The 20224-nt window shown below is 39.4% G+C and overlaps 1 protein-coding gene across 2 annotated transcripts in view; it reads left to right on the plus strand.

Moving 5' to 3' along the window:
• LOC126175863 (E3 ubiquitin-protein ligase Ubr3) overlaps nucleotides 1-20224 on the plus strand; it is a 281912-nt gene that overhangs the window by 136048 nt on the left and 125640 nt on the right. For both annotated transcript variants that reach the window (XM_049922876.1, XM_049922877.1), the window contains exons 11-12: nucleotides 13481-13662; nucleotides 14466-14605. In XM_049922876.1, coding sequence (XP_049778833.1) covers nucleotides 13481-13662; nucleotides 14466-14605 — 322 coding nt within the window. The remainder of the gene's footprint in view (nucleotides 1-13480; nucleotides 13663-14465; nucleotides 14606-20224) is intronic.

Below are 20224 nucleotides of genomic sequence, written 5' to 3' on the forward strand. Positions count from 1 at the left end.
TGCCTTTCTTAGAGTTGTTTTTTTTACATTGGCTTTTGGTCTGTGATTTCGTAACTTCGTTTTCCATATTATCCAAACTATCAAATGCAGTTGTTGCAGTGTTTTGCTTAGAGCCTCCAACAAGAATTTTGTGTTTCAAATTGTTTATTATTGAGTTTCGCACCTTATCATCAGTTTCAGGAAATGGCATTGACCCACTATAACAACGAAGCTAACAGCGAAGCGAAATTACCGTGATTTCCTAATCCTCCTGCTCTTCTTGTGTGTTGTCACACGTTTCACGTTAGTACGCGTGTTCATTGCCTCCCCCCTCCAATTTATGCAATCCCGTACTTGTTTTCCTCATTCTCATCCAAATCTGCATTCCGTTGCTTCAAGCAAATCTTTTCGTTCACATAGTTTTCCAGCTACACATCCTGAGATTAACGCACTGTACGAGGTGTGGCTAGAAAAAAACCGGACTAGTACTGGTGAAACAATAAAACGAATGCAATAAGGCTGAAAGTCGCGTGGCCTGTCAAGTGACTCTCGCTCCGCCTACTGCTCGAGTTTCATCTGCCTCCTGCACTCAGTCTGCCCGTGGCGTCTGTTTTAAGTAGTTGACGTTTTGTCTGTGCGTCGGAAAATGTTGAGTGTACAGAAAGAACAGCGTGTTAACATCAAATTTTGTTTCAAACTAGGAAAATCTGCAGGTGAAACGTTTGTAATGTTACAAAAAGTGTACGGCGATGATTGTTTATCGCGAACACAAGTGTTTGAGCGGTTTAAACGATTTAAAGATGGCCGCGAAGACACCAGTGATGACACTCGCACTGGCAGACCATTGTCAGCAAAAACTGATGCAAACATTGAAAAAATCGGTAAACTTGTTCGACAAGATCGCCGTTTAACAATCAGAGCAGTGTCTCAGTTAACAGGAGTTGACAAGGAAAGTGTTAGGCAGATTCTTCATGAAAGTTTCAACATGAACAAAGTGTGCGAGTGTCATCACTGGTGTCTTCGCGGCCATCTTTAAATCGTTTAAACCACTCAAACACTTGTGTTCGCGATAAACAATCATCGCCGTACACTTGTTGTAACATTACAAACGTTTCACTTGCAGATTTTCCTAGTTTGAAACAAAATTTGATGTTAACACGCTGTTCTTTCTGTACACTCAACATTTTCCGACGCACAGACAAAACGTCAACTACTTAAAACAGACGCCACGGGCAGACTGAGTGCAGGAGGCAGATGAAACTCGAGCAGTAGGCGGAGCGAGAGTCACTTGACAGGCCACGCGACTTTCAGCCTTATTGCATTCGTTTTATTGTTTCATCAGTACTAGTCCGGTTTTTTTCTAGCCACACCTCGTATTCGGACATCACTCGTTAAGTTACCCATTCTTTTTACAGTCTCCAAACGCTTCATTGCTAACCAACTGTTTCATCATTCTTTTGATAGTATTTTATTTTATTGCGTGATTTCCATGGAATCTTGTATTCTGACTTCTGCAGATTTCTCGTGTAATTAGATACAGCGATTTTTCGATTGCAACGAAATTCTGGGAGGACACTGTTGATATATAGTCAGACATTGTCATTGTTGATATATTCTCAAGTCATTTATTTGTGGGAAATGGGCAAACGAAAATTCGTAATTGGGCTGTTTGTGTATCCGGACAAATGCCAAGACCCATTTCTTGAGGTTCTCCAACTGATTATCTCAGAATCGAAATCTGAAGATCCATATTTCAAAATTCAGTTGACCCTAGAGTTTTATGTCACTTTTCCCTCAATAAATACAAATTGTAAGTACTTTGTATTATTATTTTATTATGAACTTTCAGGAGCTTTAAGGAATTAAAAGATAGAAAGACTGACATGACCACAAAAGAAAATAATCACATTCAGTATCTAAGTTCTTTGTTGACTAATCAGTATACGCGAACTTTAGTAACTACAAAATTTGGCCACAATATTATCCCCTTGGCCCCTGAATCCCCATTGTCATTTATTGTATCAATTACTTCACAAAAACAGATTCGTATTTGTCCATCGAAAATGAAAAGTTACAGGACCGTCTTGAAGCCACTAACGTTAGCTACAACGCAACACGTGTACACTTGATGGGAGAGGTTGCCTTAAGCCTTTGAAACAAGTAACACAGAGAGTTTACCGTACTCATAAACAAATGCCACTGAGAAATCACAAGTGACGAACTACTGGCAATCTGTGAGCGCATACAGACGACTCCCCCCCTCACTCCCGACCCCCACCCTCAACAGTGACGATTGCATCCAACACTTTAATGACCGCCACATGAAACATTGATGATTAAAAAAAACTCCATGAAAAATCAAAGGTTAATTATTTTGTAGCAACGAATGACTGTAAGCAACTGCTGTCCTTAGCCTCCACATAAATGTAGCCAATATGACCACTGATCTTAACTCGGAGTAGTTGGCATCCACGAACTAGGATGAGTGGTATCATCCACTTCTTGACAGGGATTCGCCATGTTTTCATCCATCCATCCATCAAGAAAGTCCCACCATAAAAGCAGGTTCTGGGATTGATGTGCATATTTCTCAAATTGGATTATATTGCATTTGCAACTTAACACTTACCGGAACTGAAATCCCTCCCGTTTTCGATGTTGAAAAAGAAGTTACCAGTGTAGGTACATTCAAAGCTAGTTTAGTCTACCTTCAAGGCAATTTCGAATGACGTTTTAAAACATCTATTAAAGTTAATGTGGGTACAGAAAGACGTTAGGAATATTTTCTGCCCCACACTTTGAAACAACGCTATGTGATTCATATAAATGCGTCAGACTGTAATCCTGGTTAGCATAACGGATTAATTATGCCTGTCGGGACAAGACTTGATTTTGAATTACATGCTCGTTCCCCATTCACAACTGTTTCAGCAAGTATCGCAATATGCCCAAGACACCAAAAGATTACCTACTGCTACAATTTACAGTCAATATTCTAGAAGGTAATCAACCTCAGCCGTTTCTCTGTTGGAAGATGATAAATTTGAAAGAGCATTTAAGCAGTATGATGAACTTGAGCGAAATACTTTGTTGTGTGATTGTTTCTTTTTTGTTAATGATTGCAGAAACGTGACGAGTTTTCTGTCGAAATGTTTACAAACATTTCACTCGAAATAACGAAGCAGATGGAAGATTGATGGAAAAGTAAGATAAAAAAATGATAGCGGGAGAAACCAATGTGTTCCGGTGATTTTCTGTAAACATTCCAGCAGTCCATATATAGAAAGTGACATGAGTGTTGCAATTCTACAACTTCTCAGCGTGCGTATTTGAGCTTACATGTCTTACAGGAAGACCTATTTATAAAATCGGGGGTGTTGTGCTACAAGAGTCCCACGGACGATAAGAACAGTGGCTGCCTCTTTGGCCGTTCGTTACAATGGTTTCTTGGTACAAACTTTTTGAAAGCTGCAAACAGTTAGTAGTTCATGTACGAGTAAATTATGTGTGTGTAATAAACAATAGCACAAAACGTCCTGTGAAATAACAGATGAAATTCAACAGAATTTTAAGAAGCAGGCTGGTATTTTCGCCGGAGAATTGACGATGCGGAACAGTTCACACGGGATTGTTCTTTTGGTAATTAAGAGGCCTTTTGCTGTTCTGTTAGTAATTTTTCGCTAGAAAGGTTTGAAAGCTGCATCTAATTATTTTTATAGCGTAACGGCAAAGCAGCTTTTTTTTAGAGAGTAGATGATCGAATAATTCAGCAGTGTAGCATGATTCCCAGTGGGCGTAGGCAAAGCCGGCTGTCCTCGTTTCACGCACAAGTCAGCATTTGAACTCACCTGGACACGCTTCCGGTTGTGCGTCAGCCGGTCTAACTGTAGCTGCTGCGTTGCGGCGCGAACTGAAGAGAGCTGCCCGGCGGCCTGTTGAACTGGCAAGAGTTGACGTAAGTGCTCGTTGCGAGGCGAGGCTCTTGGCAGCAGCAGGATCACGTGCTCCAAGAGGGGGCCTGGAGGGGGGAAGCGAAGGCCTGATACAGCTTACACCAAGATCAGCGTACTGAATGTTGGCCACGGCGGCTAGCGGTGTTGGTGGACCTGGGAGGAAGAAGGGGGAGGGGAGGGGGGGGGGGGGAGAACGACACTTGAAAAGCGAGTGGATACCCGATGACGGGGGTCGGGGGTGGGAGGGGGGGGGGACAATTGCACCAGGGACAATTCTTTAATCGACAGCACAAAAGCGTGCATTGTGCCACAACGCCTGCCGTATCGAAGGGGCCGAAATAAACACACTGCCATAGCACTTCTGGATCCCATCAAAACAGAGGTCCTGGAATCATGAGAATTCGTCTTGAATATGAGGAACTGGGCTGTTTTTTAAACTAAATTTGACGAGCGGTTATTGCTCATTCGAGGAAACTAGCGGTGAACTGCTGAATTTTTTAAATTTGTTTTTATGCATGGTAAGCGAATTGCTGCTGAGGAGCTCAATTTAAATTCTTCCACAAGAATCTGAATTATGGTTTAGAGGTGCTAAGATTTCATGGAAATATTAGCGTTTGTCGTTGATAGAGATTGAAGACGCTTCTAACAAGGTGGTCTTTGCACACTGTGATGCCATGATTGCATGAACCTGTTCAAGAAATAGAGATTAAAAACGCTGGATACTCTTGAATCATTGGAGTGTGCCTGTTAGTTGCAGTGCTACTAACTGCTGTAATACACTGAAGCGCCAAAGAAACTGGTATAGGCATGCGTATTCACATACAGAGATATGTAAACAGGCAGAACACGGCTCTGCGGGCGGCAAAGCCTATGCATGAGAGAAAGTGTCTGGCGCAGTTATTAGATCAGTTACTGCTGCTACAATAGCAGGTTATCAAGATTTGAGTGAGTTTGAACGTGGAGTTGTAGTCGGTGCACGAGCGATGGGACATGGCATCTCCGAGGTAGCGATGAAGTGGGGATTTTCCCGTACGACCATTTCAGGAGTGTAACGTGAATATCAGGAACCCGAAAAAACATCAAATCACCGACAGCGCTGCGGCCGGAAAAAGATCCTGCAAGAACGGACCAACGACGACTGAAGAGAATCGTTCAACGTGACAGAAGTGCGACCCTTTCGCAAGTTGCTGCAGATTTCATTTCTGGGCCATCAAAAAGTATCAGCGTGCGAACCATTCAACGAAACATCATCGATATGGGCTTTCGGAGCCCAAGGTCCACTGGTGCACCATTGATGACCGCACGACACAAAGCTTTACGCCTCATCTGGGCCTGTCTACACCGACATTGGACTGTTGATGATTAGAAACATGTTGCCTGATCGGACGAGTCTCGTTTCAGATTGTATCGAGCGGATGAGCGTGTACAGGTATGGAGACAACCTGTTGAATCCATGGACCCTGCATTGGCAGCGGAGAGGGGACTGTTCAAGCTGGTGGGGGCTCTGTAATGGCGTTTGGCGTGTGCAGTTGGAGTGATATGGGACCCCTGATACAGTACGTCTAAATACGACTCTGACAGGTGACATGTACGTAAGCATCCTGTCTGTTCGCCTACATCCATTTATGTCCATTGTGCATTCCAGCAGGACAATGCGATACCCCACACGTCCATAACTGCTACATAGTGGTTCCAGGAACACTCTTCTGAGTTTAAATACTTCCGCTGTCCACCAAACTTCCCATGCATGAAGATTATTGAGCATATGTCGTATGCCTTGCAACGTGCTGTTCAGAAGTGATCTCCACCTTCTCATATAATAATGGATGTAAGGATAGCCTTGCACGATTCATAGTGTCAATTTCCTCCAGCACTACTTCAGACATTAGTCGAATCCATGCCACGTCGTGTTCTGGCAATTCTGAGTGCTCCCGGCGGCCCTACACGGCATTAGGCAGGTGTACCGGTTTCTTTAGCTCCTCAGTGTACAATTGCTTGGGACAAATCCAGAATGTAAGTAACTTGTTCGAACTTTGCTACTTCCAAAAACTTATTAAATCGGGTGTAGGGCGTACATGAATTGTACAGAGGAATACAAACACGTATCTATTACGATGGAAAAAAAAAAAAAAAATTCGATCAGCATCACGGATTGAATTTTGTATTAAACATTAGATCCCTAAGGAATAGAAGTTCTTCGTAAACTTCCATGTCAAATTTGGATAAAATGCCAATGTTAGTTGGTTCAAATGGCTCTGAGCACTATGGGACTTAACTTCTGAGGTCATCAGTCCCCTAGAACTTTGAACTATCTAAACCTAACTAACCTAAGTACATCACACACATCCATGCCCGAGGTAGGATTCGAACCTGCGACCGTAGCGGTCGCGCGGTTCCACACTGTAGCACCTAGAACCGCTCAGCACTCCGGCCGGCGCCAATGTTAGTCAGATGGAGGTAACCATCGAAAGTACGGCATTTTATCCAAGAACTTCCTCGTGAAAGACTTTGTAGTCATTAGATCCTCCATTAACTGTCTGTTACCGGCATTCTGATTGGAGAAAGGTAGCAGCATATTACCTTGACTAATCCCACTGCTACCTATATTTAAAAAATATCAACGAATATCGATATATCGGGTAAAAGTATTGATATGTCACGGAAAAAATATCGATAGACCTGCCCAGAAAAGTGTCGGCTTCACCTTGTAAATAAATATACTACTGGTTTTAGAGCTGTATACTCCATACATCAACAAGCCAGCAGCCTGCCTAGCTTCCTCTGAGCAAGAATTGAAAGGAAAACGTTGCACGTTCACGCTTGCCGATAACCTCTTTGCTAACAATGGTAATTGCAGGTAAGTGTCACAATAAAAGGTGTCTAATCGGTCCTTTGCTCGGTTTCGTCACATATCGGATTTGTCTGCAAGACTTCATGTCGACTTCCCTGTTTTTTCACATCTGCCAACGCCAGCGACCAAACAGTTGTAGCGTCAAAACTGCGTGGCGAAGCTAAACGTTGCAGTTTCTGTTGGTGGCTCCGAGCGCCGATTACATAAGCGTTTTTTCCGCTCACACGTATCCGCTCACCGCAAAGACTGCTTGTCATTTAGATTGTTGTTCATTTTCAGCAGATGTATTTGAAGAATGCCGACGTTAAGTAGTAGCGTTACAAATTGGCTTTTTAACACATTTGGTGTGCTATTTCTTCACATCGGAAATTTGTTCCATTCACACAGCCACAACTCAGTACAACTGGAATTCTTTCGTGCCACATTATACTTGCTTCACACAGTCAAAAGAAAAAGAGTGGCCCTGATGAAAGCTCAAATTATGTTCGACATTAGTTTCAAAAGAACAAATACGTATCGAAAATTGTGAAAAAATATAACACAAAATAAAAATATCGGCACTCGATATTGCCGTTTTGATATCGATATACCAGGGGGAGAAGTATTGCCAACATATTCGACATTTTTTTTTTTTTTTTTTTAATATTCGATATTATTTCGACAGCCCTATTATAGAACCTATGTAGCGCTCAATTTAATTTCATACAATACACAAAAATTGCGCAATTTATTTCTCGCTGTACAAATGACAGGGACTGAATATTCAGATTTGGTGGTTGTAGAGGCTGCCGAAGAATTGATGTTTCAACTTTACACTTGTCAAAGCAGTATGACACTTCCGACAATACACGTGGGGCATTACCATCTTAAAAGCTGCAAACTTTTAATACTACTGTCTTTCCCGTTGAATAAAATGTAGCTGCGCATAATCGTTTTCTAGATCTTACCATTTATTTTTCCCTCAGTGAAACAGATGAATTCATCCTAAACCCCAGTATCAATGTAATACGCATTACAGAATCTCCACTATGCGTCACAGTTGGCAAGAAAACTTTCTGGGTTGAATTCTTCTCCTGATGTTCTTAAAGGTAAACAAGCCACGTGGCAGAGAGTGCTGCAAATGTAGACCCATCAGGCACATTATATGTTTTCATCAGTCAGTAGTTCAGGTTCGGGTTCTCTGCATCACAGGATGCTCCTTACATTCTGTGGAGTCGGAAAATTATTTTCAGTAACAGCTCTGCCAAAAGTTTTTGTGTCTGATGTTTTCATTGTACATTTTTTTGCTACTGGCACTGGTAACTGTATGTATCTTAATCTGTCATGTTTTATTCTCGTATTAGGGATACCGTATTTTATGGACTATAAGATGCTGCGGACTATAAGATGCACCTTAATTTTTAAGCAGTTTTTTTAAAAAAATATTTTTATCATTTGACTGCAAAGTCAGACAGAAAATTCTTAGTTTCTAAAACGGAACTCACCTTTAAAATCTCTGAAAATCGTCGTTTGAACCTTCTTCTTCTTCTTCATCATCACTGCTTTCGATAGTGTTATTTTTATGTTGCACTTCTTGAAAGTTTTAACAATAATATCGTTTCTCACTCTAGGCCACTGCTGTTTTATCCACTGACACACTTGTCTGATTGTAGGTTGTTTTGAAGCACCCTTCGTCGTGAATTCATGCTGTGTTTCATCCATCATCCGTTTGTTACATTCGTCACACACTTTAAATGGTTTATTTATTGAGACATCAAGAGGTTGCAGTTGTGAAGTAAGTCCTCTCGGAGTAACAGCAAGCTCTGTACGTACTTCTTCCCTGTTTCAGTTTTTCTTTCACAGAATTTTTCAAATGACCACTAAACTGATCTAGCACAAGACGAGAACTCTTATTCGACGATAAAACTTCCCTTCTCTACCACACTCTGTTAATGTCCGCAGCTCGTGGTCTAGTGGCTAGCGTTGCTGCCTCTAGATCACGGGGTCCCGGGTTCGATTCCCGGCCGGGTGACATTGGTGACAGTGACTGGAATTGGATTGTGAATAAAAAACGGACGGTGTCATAATTGGGACTTTGTATGGGTGCTGATGACGACGCAGTTGAGCGCTCCACATACTGAACATAATCATCAACAATACACTGTTAACCCATAATTGCATATCAGCCTCGTCCATACTACCTTTTGTCATGTACGTGAACACCACCTGGTGGTATTTCAGAAGGTTTTGGCATTGTTTCGCGCTTGACAATGATCATTGGATTAAGTTTAGTACCGTCTGCACAATATCAAAGGCCAGCAGTGTAGTGCATTCCTTCGTGTCCACTTGTTTTTATATTTACAGTTTTAGAAGTTTTCGTGGCAACAGTCCTGTTGCTCGGCACGTCAAATGTCGGAAGTGTTTCATACGTATTCGCTGTTTGGCTTAGGTCAACAGTGGTTTTCTTTCGATGTTGAATAATAAAGCGAAGCAAAGATAATATTTTCTCTTCATACTCTTACGGCTTTTTAAGAGCTTTTGGTTTTGAATTGCATGCTAAGCCCATGACACTTCATAAACCTGTAGTACCAACTAAGTCCACCCTTAAAGTCCGTTATGTTATACTGTAGCGCAAGCTTACGAGTGGCGTAATTGAATCCTTTTTGTATTAATTCGACTGCCATTTTGATGCCGTCCTTGAAACCATTTCAGTACGTAATCTTCTAGTTTTGACCATTTTGCATTCAGTCGTCTATTTGCTCATTTAATCTTCCTCTTTTGTTACTAGCCCGCCAGTCGCGAAAGGTTTTTGTGTTTGTGATGGGCCGAAATGCCACTCACCTGTTCTATTACAATGTTCTTCATATGCTCTTACTTTCAATTTATAGCTCATATAGTACGAATACCTTTTATTTTTTTTCAATTACGAAACTAGCTGCTAAAAAAAAATATTGTACTACAACTGATAACACAAAAAACTTTCATTTCAAGTTCACTGGCGCCGTAGATTGCAATGAGGCATCATAAGCTAGATTCTAGGTTTGTGATGCCCCCAGCGACAGGTAGACAGTGTTAGCAAGCTTGTGAATCCCCGCAACTCAGTGTTCGTCGCATCTGTGCACTGCTGTTGCCAGTTGAATCCAGTGTTGCCAGATGGAGAAAGGTTTCTTGCGGCCATTTTTAAGACTGGCTGGAATTTTAAGTCAAACACTGGTTATTTTTATATTAATTTCGAGTATAAGACGCACCTGAATTTTGGAGGCAATTTTTCGAAGAAAAAACTGCGTCTTAAAGTCCCTAAAATATTGTAACAACTGTCTTTAATGTCCTCCAAGCTTTCTGTTTAACCGCTTACTGTCTGCTAGTTGCTTTAATATTTTTTGTACTGATGTGTTTAGCAATCAATATTTTGTGACAAACTGTCACGGCACTGATGCAGTAGGTACCTATACTAATTATAAATTTCTGACAGATGCAACAATTTAGTAAACACCAACAATAGTTCCTTGTCAGATGTATGTTAGGTCTCACATGATACTAAATGTACAAGACACTATACAGCTTATAGCCACAGTGGCAGCCCAGTACATTGCCAGAATTGCTGCTATAAAAGAGGAAAACAAAAGGACCCTAGCACATTGCCTGTATGTCAGAAAACCTCTGAAAATTAGGTTTCTCTTGCTCTCACACATTCTCGTCCCTGCTTCATCAGATTGCTTCCTACTCCCCATTGTATGCGGAGCTCTTAAGAGTACACAGCACCCCATTCACTCTTACCAAGTAATGACTGGAAAAAAATTAGGATATTCTAGTATTGACAGTTGCGACTAAATTGTACTCTGCCATTGATGTTTCCTTCTGTCTGGTCAGTTAGAACCTGTAGTTCTTTATATTCTCACTGAGGCAGCCACAAATTGATTCCGCTGTCTCGAAAGCCATTTCAAAAAGGAAGCAACCACAATGAATTCTTACTATACAACTGCCACTTCTCCCATGTGAGCCAGAACCAACTCTACCTGGAACACATGAACTCATTACAGATACAAGTACCACTTAGTTTGCCATCTCTTTGAAGATCACAAATCTATTTGGTGCTGTTTAAGGCCCTTTTTTACAAAATAGACTGTCTTGAAGCCACATAGATGGTGTTGCTTAATCAGTGTGCTGTTTCAGTGAAGCATCAGTGTATTCTCTTTGCGCTCTAGTGTCAAAATCGTTTTGTCAAGACAAGGGACAGACATTTGTTTCAGTATCGAACACTTTCTGATACAGTGACAAAGACTTTATCTTGTTTTTTGCAATAAAACATGGCATAAAGGAATTTATCCTGATACATAAATGAGACTATTGTGATCCACCTTTCCCTCCACTCTCTATTGAAGGAGGCAATATTTTGTTAATTTTGACAAGATGAAGAATTGGGTATATAGTCCAAAATGGACCTGTGCCATATTTGAATTTTAGTGATAACCCTTGATAACAGGATTCAGGTGAAATAGGGACAGAAAACTATTTCCTACAAAAAGATCTAAGACGCATTTTAAAATATTTAAAAAGCTTCTAATATAACATTTAATACAGCATAACCCCTCCAGAATAATAATACTAGGTCGAGGTTAGTATTTTAATTGGTGTCGTCTGCCTGGGAGTAATGATGGGATGGCACATCCAAACAAAGATACCCCTTTTAAATTATTCTTTGTTTTGTCAGTACCCATAATAAATTGTCAATTGCTGATTGTTATTTGGAGGCAATAGGAATAGGCAGAGAAAGTACTTTTTCCATCTGTAAAGTAAATATATTTTCATTTAACAAACGTTTAAATATCCTGTATTTACCTTTTAACTGACATGGCTGTCATTGTGGGGGCGGGATTCTCAAATTGGACGGTATGCTTCAGTGTTACAGTCCTGGAAAGTCTAGATTCGGTCTGCTTTGACCATTTTGGTACTTTTCAATGGAAAAATGTGCTCCATGTGTCTGAAGGAGTAGGTACAGTCTAGCATAAGGCTATTGGACTGACAGGAGAAGCTTTTGGAAAGAGTCTTTGATTTCTGCACAGAGGCAGGCATACAAACAATATGCTGATGAACAGTTTTTGATGTTGCTGACCAACAGTCATACAATAATTTTTAAATGAACACGGCACCATTTGATTATATTGTTGTTTATTATTAAACTGATGTGTTCCCCGTATTATTTACTGATAGTTTTACAAGATGATGATTTTACATCTCACATTTTGTGGGGAGTGTATATTTTTCTTAATTTATAGCCAATTTTGAGCCTGCTGTCCTGCAATATATGTTAATGACATAAACTCAATCACTTGAAAATTGCATGAAAGACCAAAACCTGGGCCATAGTTAAATAAACAATAATACAGTCAAATGGTGCTGTGTTCATTTAAAAATTTTAAAAATATGCTGCTGATCCCAGAATGCCAAGCTTCTAGGTAGTTGCACCACAAACTTCCAGTGCCTCTGGAAACATATGGTTTCCAAATGAACAGTAGTATCTTGATTTTAAGAGAGAATTTGTATTTATACTAAGTCAAAAGTTAACACCTTCTGTCTGACTTACGGGTGGTCACTTACAAAAAATTATATATTCCAAGTGGCTTCCATTCTCTAGAGTATGATTTTTAACTCCCTGACGTAAGTTAATCACAACTTTGGGCCAACAGACATTAATTAATCAAACCCACTTCTTCTGTAAGGGCAGCTTTCAGCTTCATTAACTTTGAGGTTTTTTTAACGTGGGCATGCTCTCTCAAGTATCCCCCCCCCCCCTCTCTCTCTCTCTCTCTCTCTCTCTCTCTCTCTCTCTCTCTCTCTCTCTCTCTCTCTCATATCCTGCACTCTTCACATGTATCCATTGTCTCTTCAGTTCTGGCAGAAACAATGTGTTCTGCATGTATATGTAAAATTATAAGTTCACGATCACTGTTTCAAAATTATTAGACCTGATTACATCAGTAGCAGCATTGACACACTATACAGTCACACTTGGGAATGAAGAGGTCTTTCATGACTTCACAACACTGTTCGGATGCCAGAAAACAGTAGTTCTCTTTGTTAAGACACATTCAAGGGAATTGCACATCACCACTCATGAATATTATTACTTTGAGGTCATCTTCATAGATCACTTGCATAAACACAGAGAAATCTTCTCATTGTGTTAAGACCTTATTTTTGATCTGCAGAGCCAACATCTTTTTATACAGATGGAATTCTGAATACAAATCTGTAACATGTGCCTCACTGACAGTTCATCTGTAGACAGTATGCGTGTTGACGGGTGCATTGCTGCGGGCTCATGATTGCCTCTCAGAATGGATGTGTTTTCATATGCACTCACTCTATCAGGACTTGGCAGTATCTTCTTTAGAATGCTTCTTGTTGTTCTGAAAGCTGTAAGTTTCATAGATTCTGAAGTGGGTGACAGTTCCTATCGAATGATATAAGCACCCTTTTCCTCTCACTACTGACAGTGGGGTACTTCAGAGTCCGAGATTATCCATTTCCCATAGCTCACTCCTGCAATCCTGAACTGCAGGAAAATGAAAAGGTCGGGGGAGGAGTAATAACTGCTGAGATTCTTGTATGATGTGCTATTTACTTAAAATGTAATTGTTTCAAATTAATGAGCACATTACTGGAATTGATATTTCTTTATGTCTGTTTGCCTAATGGACTTCATAATTTGTTGCAGGTTGCATTTTATGAGATTTTGAGTGGCATGTGGGTTCGTAATGGTCTCCAGATAAAAGGACAAGCAATGACTTACATCCAGTGCAACTTCTGTAATTCCATGGTTGATGCAGACTTGTACCTGTTGCAGATATGTGCAACACAGCTACCACCTGAAAACTTCCTTATGACAGTGTTGGAAAAGTATGTATCTGCCTTTGAATTACCTAGAGACTTTTCCTATTTAAATGCTGTACATTTAGATTATTCCAGAATGAGATTTCCACTTTGCAATGGAGTGTGCACTGATACGAAACTTTGACAGATTAAAACAGTGTGCCAGACTGAGGCTCGAACTAGGGACCTTAAAGCTGTGATGAAGGGTTGTAAGTCATGCCTGGTAGCTCAGACAGTAGAGCACTGCCCACAAAAGGCAAAGGTCCTGTGTTCAAATCTTGATCTGGCACACAGTTCTAATCAGCCAGGAAGTTTCATTTAGATTATGTTGTTGTGCTATATTGTCTGTAAGGGTTAATTTCCTAATTTTATGGAGAGACAAATCTGTTAGAATCTATTTTGCATTCCTGCTTGTAACAATTTCTTAGAAATGTCAGGTGGAGTGGAATCTTTATATTGAACTAGCGACCCCCTCTGCTTCGCATAGATGGCACTAAGTGTCCAGAGCTAGACAACTTCTCTGGCATAGTAGTAATAATTTATATACACAAACCTTCTTTGTTAATCAGTTATCTGTTAGTGAAAACAATATTGAGATACCTATAGTAATTCCTGATATTAGCATACATGTATAGACTGAAAAATGAAGCAGGGGATTTTATAATATATGTTGTTGTTTTGTGAATACCTAGTGTACTCAGTACTATTGACAGTTTTGTTTTATGTACAGAAAGCTGTATCTTTCCATATTGTCATTCAGCTTGGGTTTCGCATGTGAACATTTCATTCTTGTCAATTGCTAACCAGACACTGTTGTCCATCATTTTTAGGTTTCACATTATGGAATGGATGAGCCTAGGACCTTTCCAGGCATGTCATAACAGTTACATTGACGGTGAACATGATGCACCCATGCTAGAAAGTTGCATGACTTTTCTAGCTACTCTGACGAGCATTAGAACTAATTTAGGTAGGTGCTAATAGTTAAAACTCGTGTTGATACATGTAGTGGGAAGTGTAATTTTTTTTAATTAACTAACAGTTATTAAGTAGTTAGTTAATGAGAACAGTATGATAAACTAAACCACTGTATGTGGCAAAATTGGGCAAAATTGTACTGGCCACCAAATAGACAATTATTCAATTATCATGTTTCTGCAAAATAAAACAGTTGTAAGGGATGTGAAGATGTCGGCAGTTTGACTTTAGAGATTGTCAGAGGAGACTATCATATTCATAAATGCTACAGATTAATGTGGCGTCTGACATACAAGACAATTTGGGACAGACCTGGAGCATTGAATTCGTAACTGATGAACAAATTACACCCTGTAATATACATAGGCATTTTTTAAAAAAAATGTATGAAAATTGTAGAGTGTGTGAGTGCTCGATAGAGTGGCAGATTATACACTTAAATAGTAGTGGAAAGAATGTATCTGACAAACCACTTTAAAGGTGTTGCTCTTCAGTTATCACTGTGTGCAGTGTACTGTGTGTTAGCCAACTCATCTGTGGAGATTAGCAGATTACGGCCAAGGATGTGTGTTATCCAGCTCAACCAACTTTGTTTCAGTTTTTCTAACAAATGAATACTGCCAGACAGCCTTATTTATTTTTTATGGGATGTTAATGATACGTGTAATGGTGTGACAGTTTCAAAGAAGGAAGCAGAAAAGTTAATCCTGCCATAAGGCTTTAACATCAGTTGTTTATTACAATAATACTGTAATAACTGTGTTCTTGTGTATGAATATTTTTATATAGTCTTTGTTAAAACAATTTCAACAGACGAAGTCTTAGCTTCCAGCTGCTTGCCATGAGAGACAGAATACTTTTTGTCTTCAACTTTCTTATTTTAATTTTTATTTGTTTATTTAATTTATTGCAATCTGTCATTGACTGGTTTTTATTGAGGGTTATAAAATATACCTGTTCATTCAGACTTCCTAAGCTTGGGATGATGATGGTCTTCCCCTCTTCCTCGAGTTTTTGGTCCTAATGTTACTTGCAAGTTGAATTACAAGACTCCTTCTACAACAAAGATGTGTCCTTCCTTTTATCTTTATCTTATCCAAGGTGCAAAGGAAATAACTGTTCAAAATTTGAAACTTACATAAACTAGAGGAATATTTTTTCTACCATTCGCTGTTTGACATTCTTGTAAATGTAGATCCACAGTAATGACTAATTATGTGCACATTTCCCATGTTGTTGTTGTGGTCTTCAGTCCTGAGACTGGTTTGATGCAGCTCTCCATGCTACTCTATCCTGTACAAGCTGCTTCATCTCCCAGTACCTACTGCAACCTACATCCTTCTGAATCTGCTTAGTGTATTCATCTCTTGGTCAGCCCCTACGATTTTTACCCTCCACGCTGCCCTCCAATACTAAATTGGTGATCCCTTGATGCCTCAGAACATGTCCTACCAACCGATCCCTTTTTCTGGTCAAGTTGTGCCACAAACTTCTCTTCTCCCCAATCCTATTCAATACTTCCTCATTGGTTATTTGATCTACCCATCTAATCTTCAGCATTCTTCTGTAGCACCACATTTCGAAAGCTTCTATTCTCTTCTTGTCCAAACTATTTACCGTCCATGTTTCACTTCCATACAAGGCTACACTTCATACAAATACTTTCAGAAATGACTTCCTGACACTTAAATCTATACTCGATGTTAACAAATTTCTCTTCTTCAGAAACGCTTTCCTTGCCATTGCCAGTCTACATTTTATATCCTCTCTACTTCAACCATCATCAGTTATTTTGCTCCCCAAATAGCAAAACTCCTTTACTACTTTAAGTGTCTCATTTCCTAATCTAATACCCTCAACATCACCCGACTTAATTCGACTCCATTCCATTATCCTCGTTTTGCTTTTGTTGATGTTCATCTTATATCCTCCCTTCAAGACACCATCCATTCCATTCAACTGCTCTTCCAAGTCCTTTACTGTCTCTGACAGAATTACAATGTCATCGGCGAACCTCAAAGTTTTTATTTCTTCTCCATGGACTTTAATACCTACTCCGAATTTTTCTTTTGTTTCCTTTACTGCTTGCTCAATATACAGATTGAATAACATTGGGGAGAGGCTACAACCCTGTCTTACTCCCTTCCCAACCACTGCTTCCCTTTCATGTCCCTCAACTCTTATAACTGCCATCTGGTTTCTGTACAAATTGTAAATAGCCTTTCGCTCCCTATATTTTACCCCTGCCACCTTTAGAATTTGAAAGAGAATATTCTAGTCAACATTGTCAAAAGCTTTCTCTAAGTCTACAAATGCTAGAAACGTAGGTTTGCCTTTCCTTAATCTTTCTTCTAAGATAAGTCTTAAGGTCAGTATTGTCTCACGTGTTCCAGTGTTTCTACGGAATCCAAACTGATCTTCCCCGAGGTCAGCTTCTACTAGTTTTTCCATTCGTCTGTAAAGAATTCGTGTTAGTATTTTGCAGCTGTGGCTTATTAAACTGATTGTTCGGTAATTTTCACATCTGTCAACACCTGCTTTCTTTGGGATTGGAATTATTATATTCTTCTTGAAGTCTGAGGGTATTTTGCCTGTTTCATACATCTTTGCTCACCAGATGGTAGAGTTTTGTCAGGAATGGCTCTCCCAAAGCTGTCAGTAGTTCTGATGGAATGTTGTCTACTCCGGGTCTTGTTTCGACTCAGGTCTTTCAGTGCTCTGTCAAACTCTTCGCGCAGTATTGTATCTCCCATTTCATCTTCATCTACATCCTCTTCCATTTCCATAATATTGTCCTCAAGTACATCGCCCTTGTATAGACCCTCCATATACTCCTTCCACCTTTCTGATTTCCCTTCTTTGCTTAGAACTGGGTTTCCATCTGAGCTCTTGATGTTCATACAAGTGGTTCTCTTATCTCCAAAGGTCTCTTTAATTTTCCTGTAGGCAGTATCTATCTTACCCCTAGTGAGATAAGCCTCTACATCCTTACATTTGTCCTCTAGCCATCCCTGCTTAGCCATTTTGCACTTCCTGTCGATCTAATTTTTGAGACGTTTGTATTCCTTTTTGCCTGCTTCATTTACTGCATTTTTATATTTTCTCCTTTCATCAATTAAATTCAATGTTTCTTCTGTTACCCAAGGATTTCTACTAGCCCTCGTCTTTTTACCTACTTGATCCTCTGCTGCCTTCACTACTTCGTCCCTCAAAGCTACCCATTCTTCTTCTACTGTATTTCTTTCCCCCATTCCTGTCAATTGTTCCCTTATGCTCTCCCTGAAACTCTGTACAACCTCTGGTTCTTTCAGTTTATCCAGGTCCCATCTCCTTAAATTCCAACCTTTTTGCAGTTTCTTCAGTTTTAATCTACAGGTCATAACCAATAGATTGTGGTCAGAGTCCACGTCTGCCCCTGGAAATGTCTTACAATTTAAAACCTGGTTCCTAAATCTCTGTCTTACCATTATATAATCTATCTGATACCTTTTAGTATCTCCAGGGTTCTTCCATGTATACAACCTTCTACCATGATTCTTAAACCAAGTGTTAGCTATGATTAAGTTGTGCTCTGTGCAAAATTCTACCAGGTGGCTTCCTCTTTCATTTCTTAGCCCCAATCCATATTCACCTACTATGTTTCCTTCTTTCCCTTTTCCTACACTCGAATTCCAGTCACCCATCACTATTAAATTTTCATCTCCCTTCACTATCTGAATAATTTCTTTTATTTCATCATACATTTCTTCAATTTCTTCGTCATGTGCAGAGCTAGTTGGCATATAAACTTTTATTACTGTAGTAGGTGTGGGCTTCGTATCTATCTTGGCCACAATAATGCGTTCACTATGCTGTTTGTAGTAGCTAACCCGCATTCCTATTTTCCTATTCATTATTAAACCTACTCCTGCATTACCCCTATTTGATTTTGTATTTATAACCCTGTATTCACCTGCCACCGAACTTCACTAATTCCCACTATATCTAACTTTAACCTATCCATTTCCCTTAAACATTTCCCATAAACATTGTGTTTTCTAAGATAATTGTACGTTGCCCAAACTGGAATGAGAGTTTGTTCATAACCAGGGAGAAAATGTTTGGGGGGATAAAGAATGTATTCAACAGTGTCACTAAATCTCTTTTAAGGGGTGACCAGCATATAATATGCATATTGGATTGATAGATACACTTTTCATAGAGAAAAAGTATTCATCACATTGTAACAGTATCCTTTCTTAATGGTATAACTGTCTATCATATATGCCCTCTCAGTTTATGCAATTAGGGGCAAATTTTGGTCTTCTTTTGAAACCTGTTTGTGTTGATGTAATAGCCTGAATCACCTGTGTATGCCTGCAGAGCTTGTTCCAAATGAATAACTGTTTAATACACTAATGTCAAATCAGTATGAGTAGTACTTTCAAGTGTTGAATTGTTACAAAGGGGAATTAGAAAAATAGCTGCAGCCATTTTGATAATTAAAGAACAGATTTGAAAACCATAATTTTGGGCTACTTTGGATCATATCAGTTGAACAGAGTCCTGTCTTCAAAACCTGTTGTGCTGTCATAAATATTCACATATAAAGCTCTTTGCATTGATAATCAACATATTCACTATCAGTCTTGTTTCCCCTTGGGTAAATGAGTAAATGGATGCAGTATGAAATGTACGTATTAACATTGTTGGAGAATATGATATTCTCCAGCCAATTATTTGTAAAATAGTCAACTAATTGGACCTTCGTTTGTTCCGATAAACCATCATTCAACTTGCCATCTAGTGCTTCACTAGTGGAATCACATTCTGTCTTTTTTCTGTTGTAAATATATTTGCCATTATAACAATTTCTGTAATAAGTTCATTCGCTAACAGAAAGCAAAAAAAAAAAAAATTCCAGTTCCATTGCTAGCTGAGCACTTTGAGCAAGTGTAAATATCTCTTGTCCAATCGAGTTTAGGAACCTCATGAGAGTACAGTCACAATAAACTTTCCAGCAATATTCAAAAGATAGTCTATTAGTGTTACTTTCTTCCTCATCATCACTAACTTATGATTTATTGGGATATACATCACGTAAAATGTGAACAATGTTTTTTGCTCACTCTCGACACTTGACTAGCCTTTACCCTTACTATTCCTCTATAAAATACGCCATGATATCATTATAATTTGCATTTCTTCTCCATGTCATTTTCATACAAGTAAAACAACTCAAACATTTTATTAGTTGCGGGAATCAAAACATGTGGCGTACTGTGAAGTAGGGCATACTGTTTGAGCTACCTGTCTGAATACTTACGTACTACATAAGGAAACATGTTCAACTGGTGACTGCAAAAAACAGTTACAAAGAGAAAGTAAATTTGATGTTATCTGAGTTGAAGGTAAAACCGTTATGTGGGAATGATCTGACAGTGGATTGTAAAAGGGTTAATGAAATGAAATACGTATAGCATTCTGGCCCTGAGTCCATCCTGGGGAATTCAGCTGCCTAGTGCAAGGTTTTTTATTTGATGCCACTTTGGTGACTTGTGTGTTGTTGTTGATGATGATGATGTTGATGATGATGATGTTGATGATGATGATGATGATGATGTTGATGATG

Source organism: Schistocerca cancellata, chromosome 3 (genome assembly GCF_023864275.1).
Source record: "Schistocerca cancellata isolate TAMUIC-IGC-003103 chromosome 3, iqSchCanc2.1, whole genome shotgun sequence".
In the NCBI taxonomy this organism is placed as follows: domain Eukaryota; kingdom Metazoa; phylum Arthropoda; class Insecta; order Orthoptera; family Acrididae; genus Schistocerca; species Schistocerca cancellata.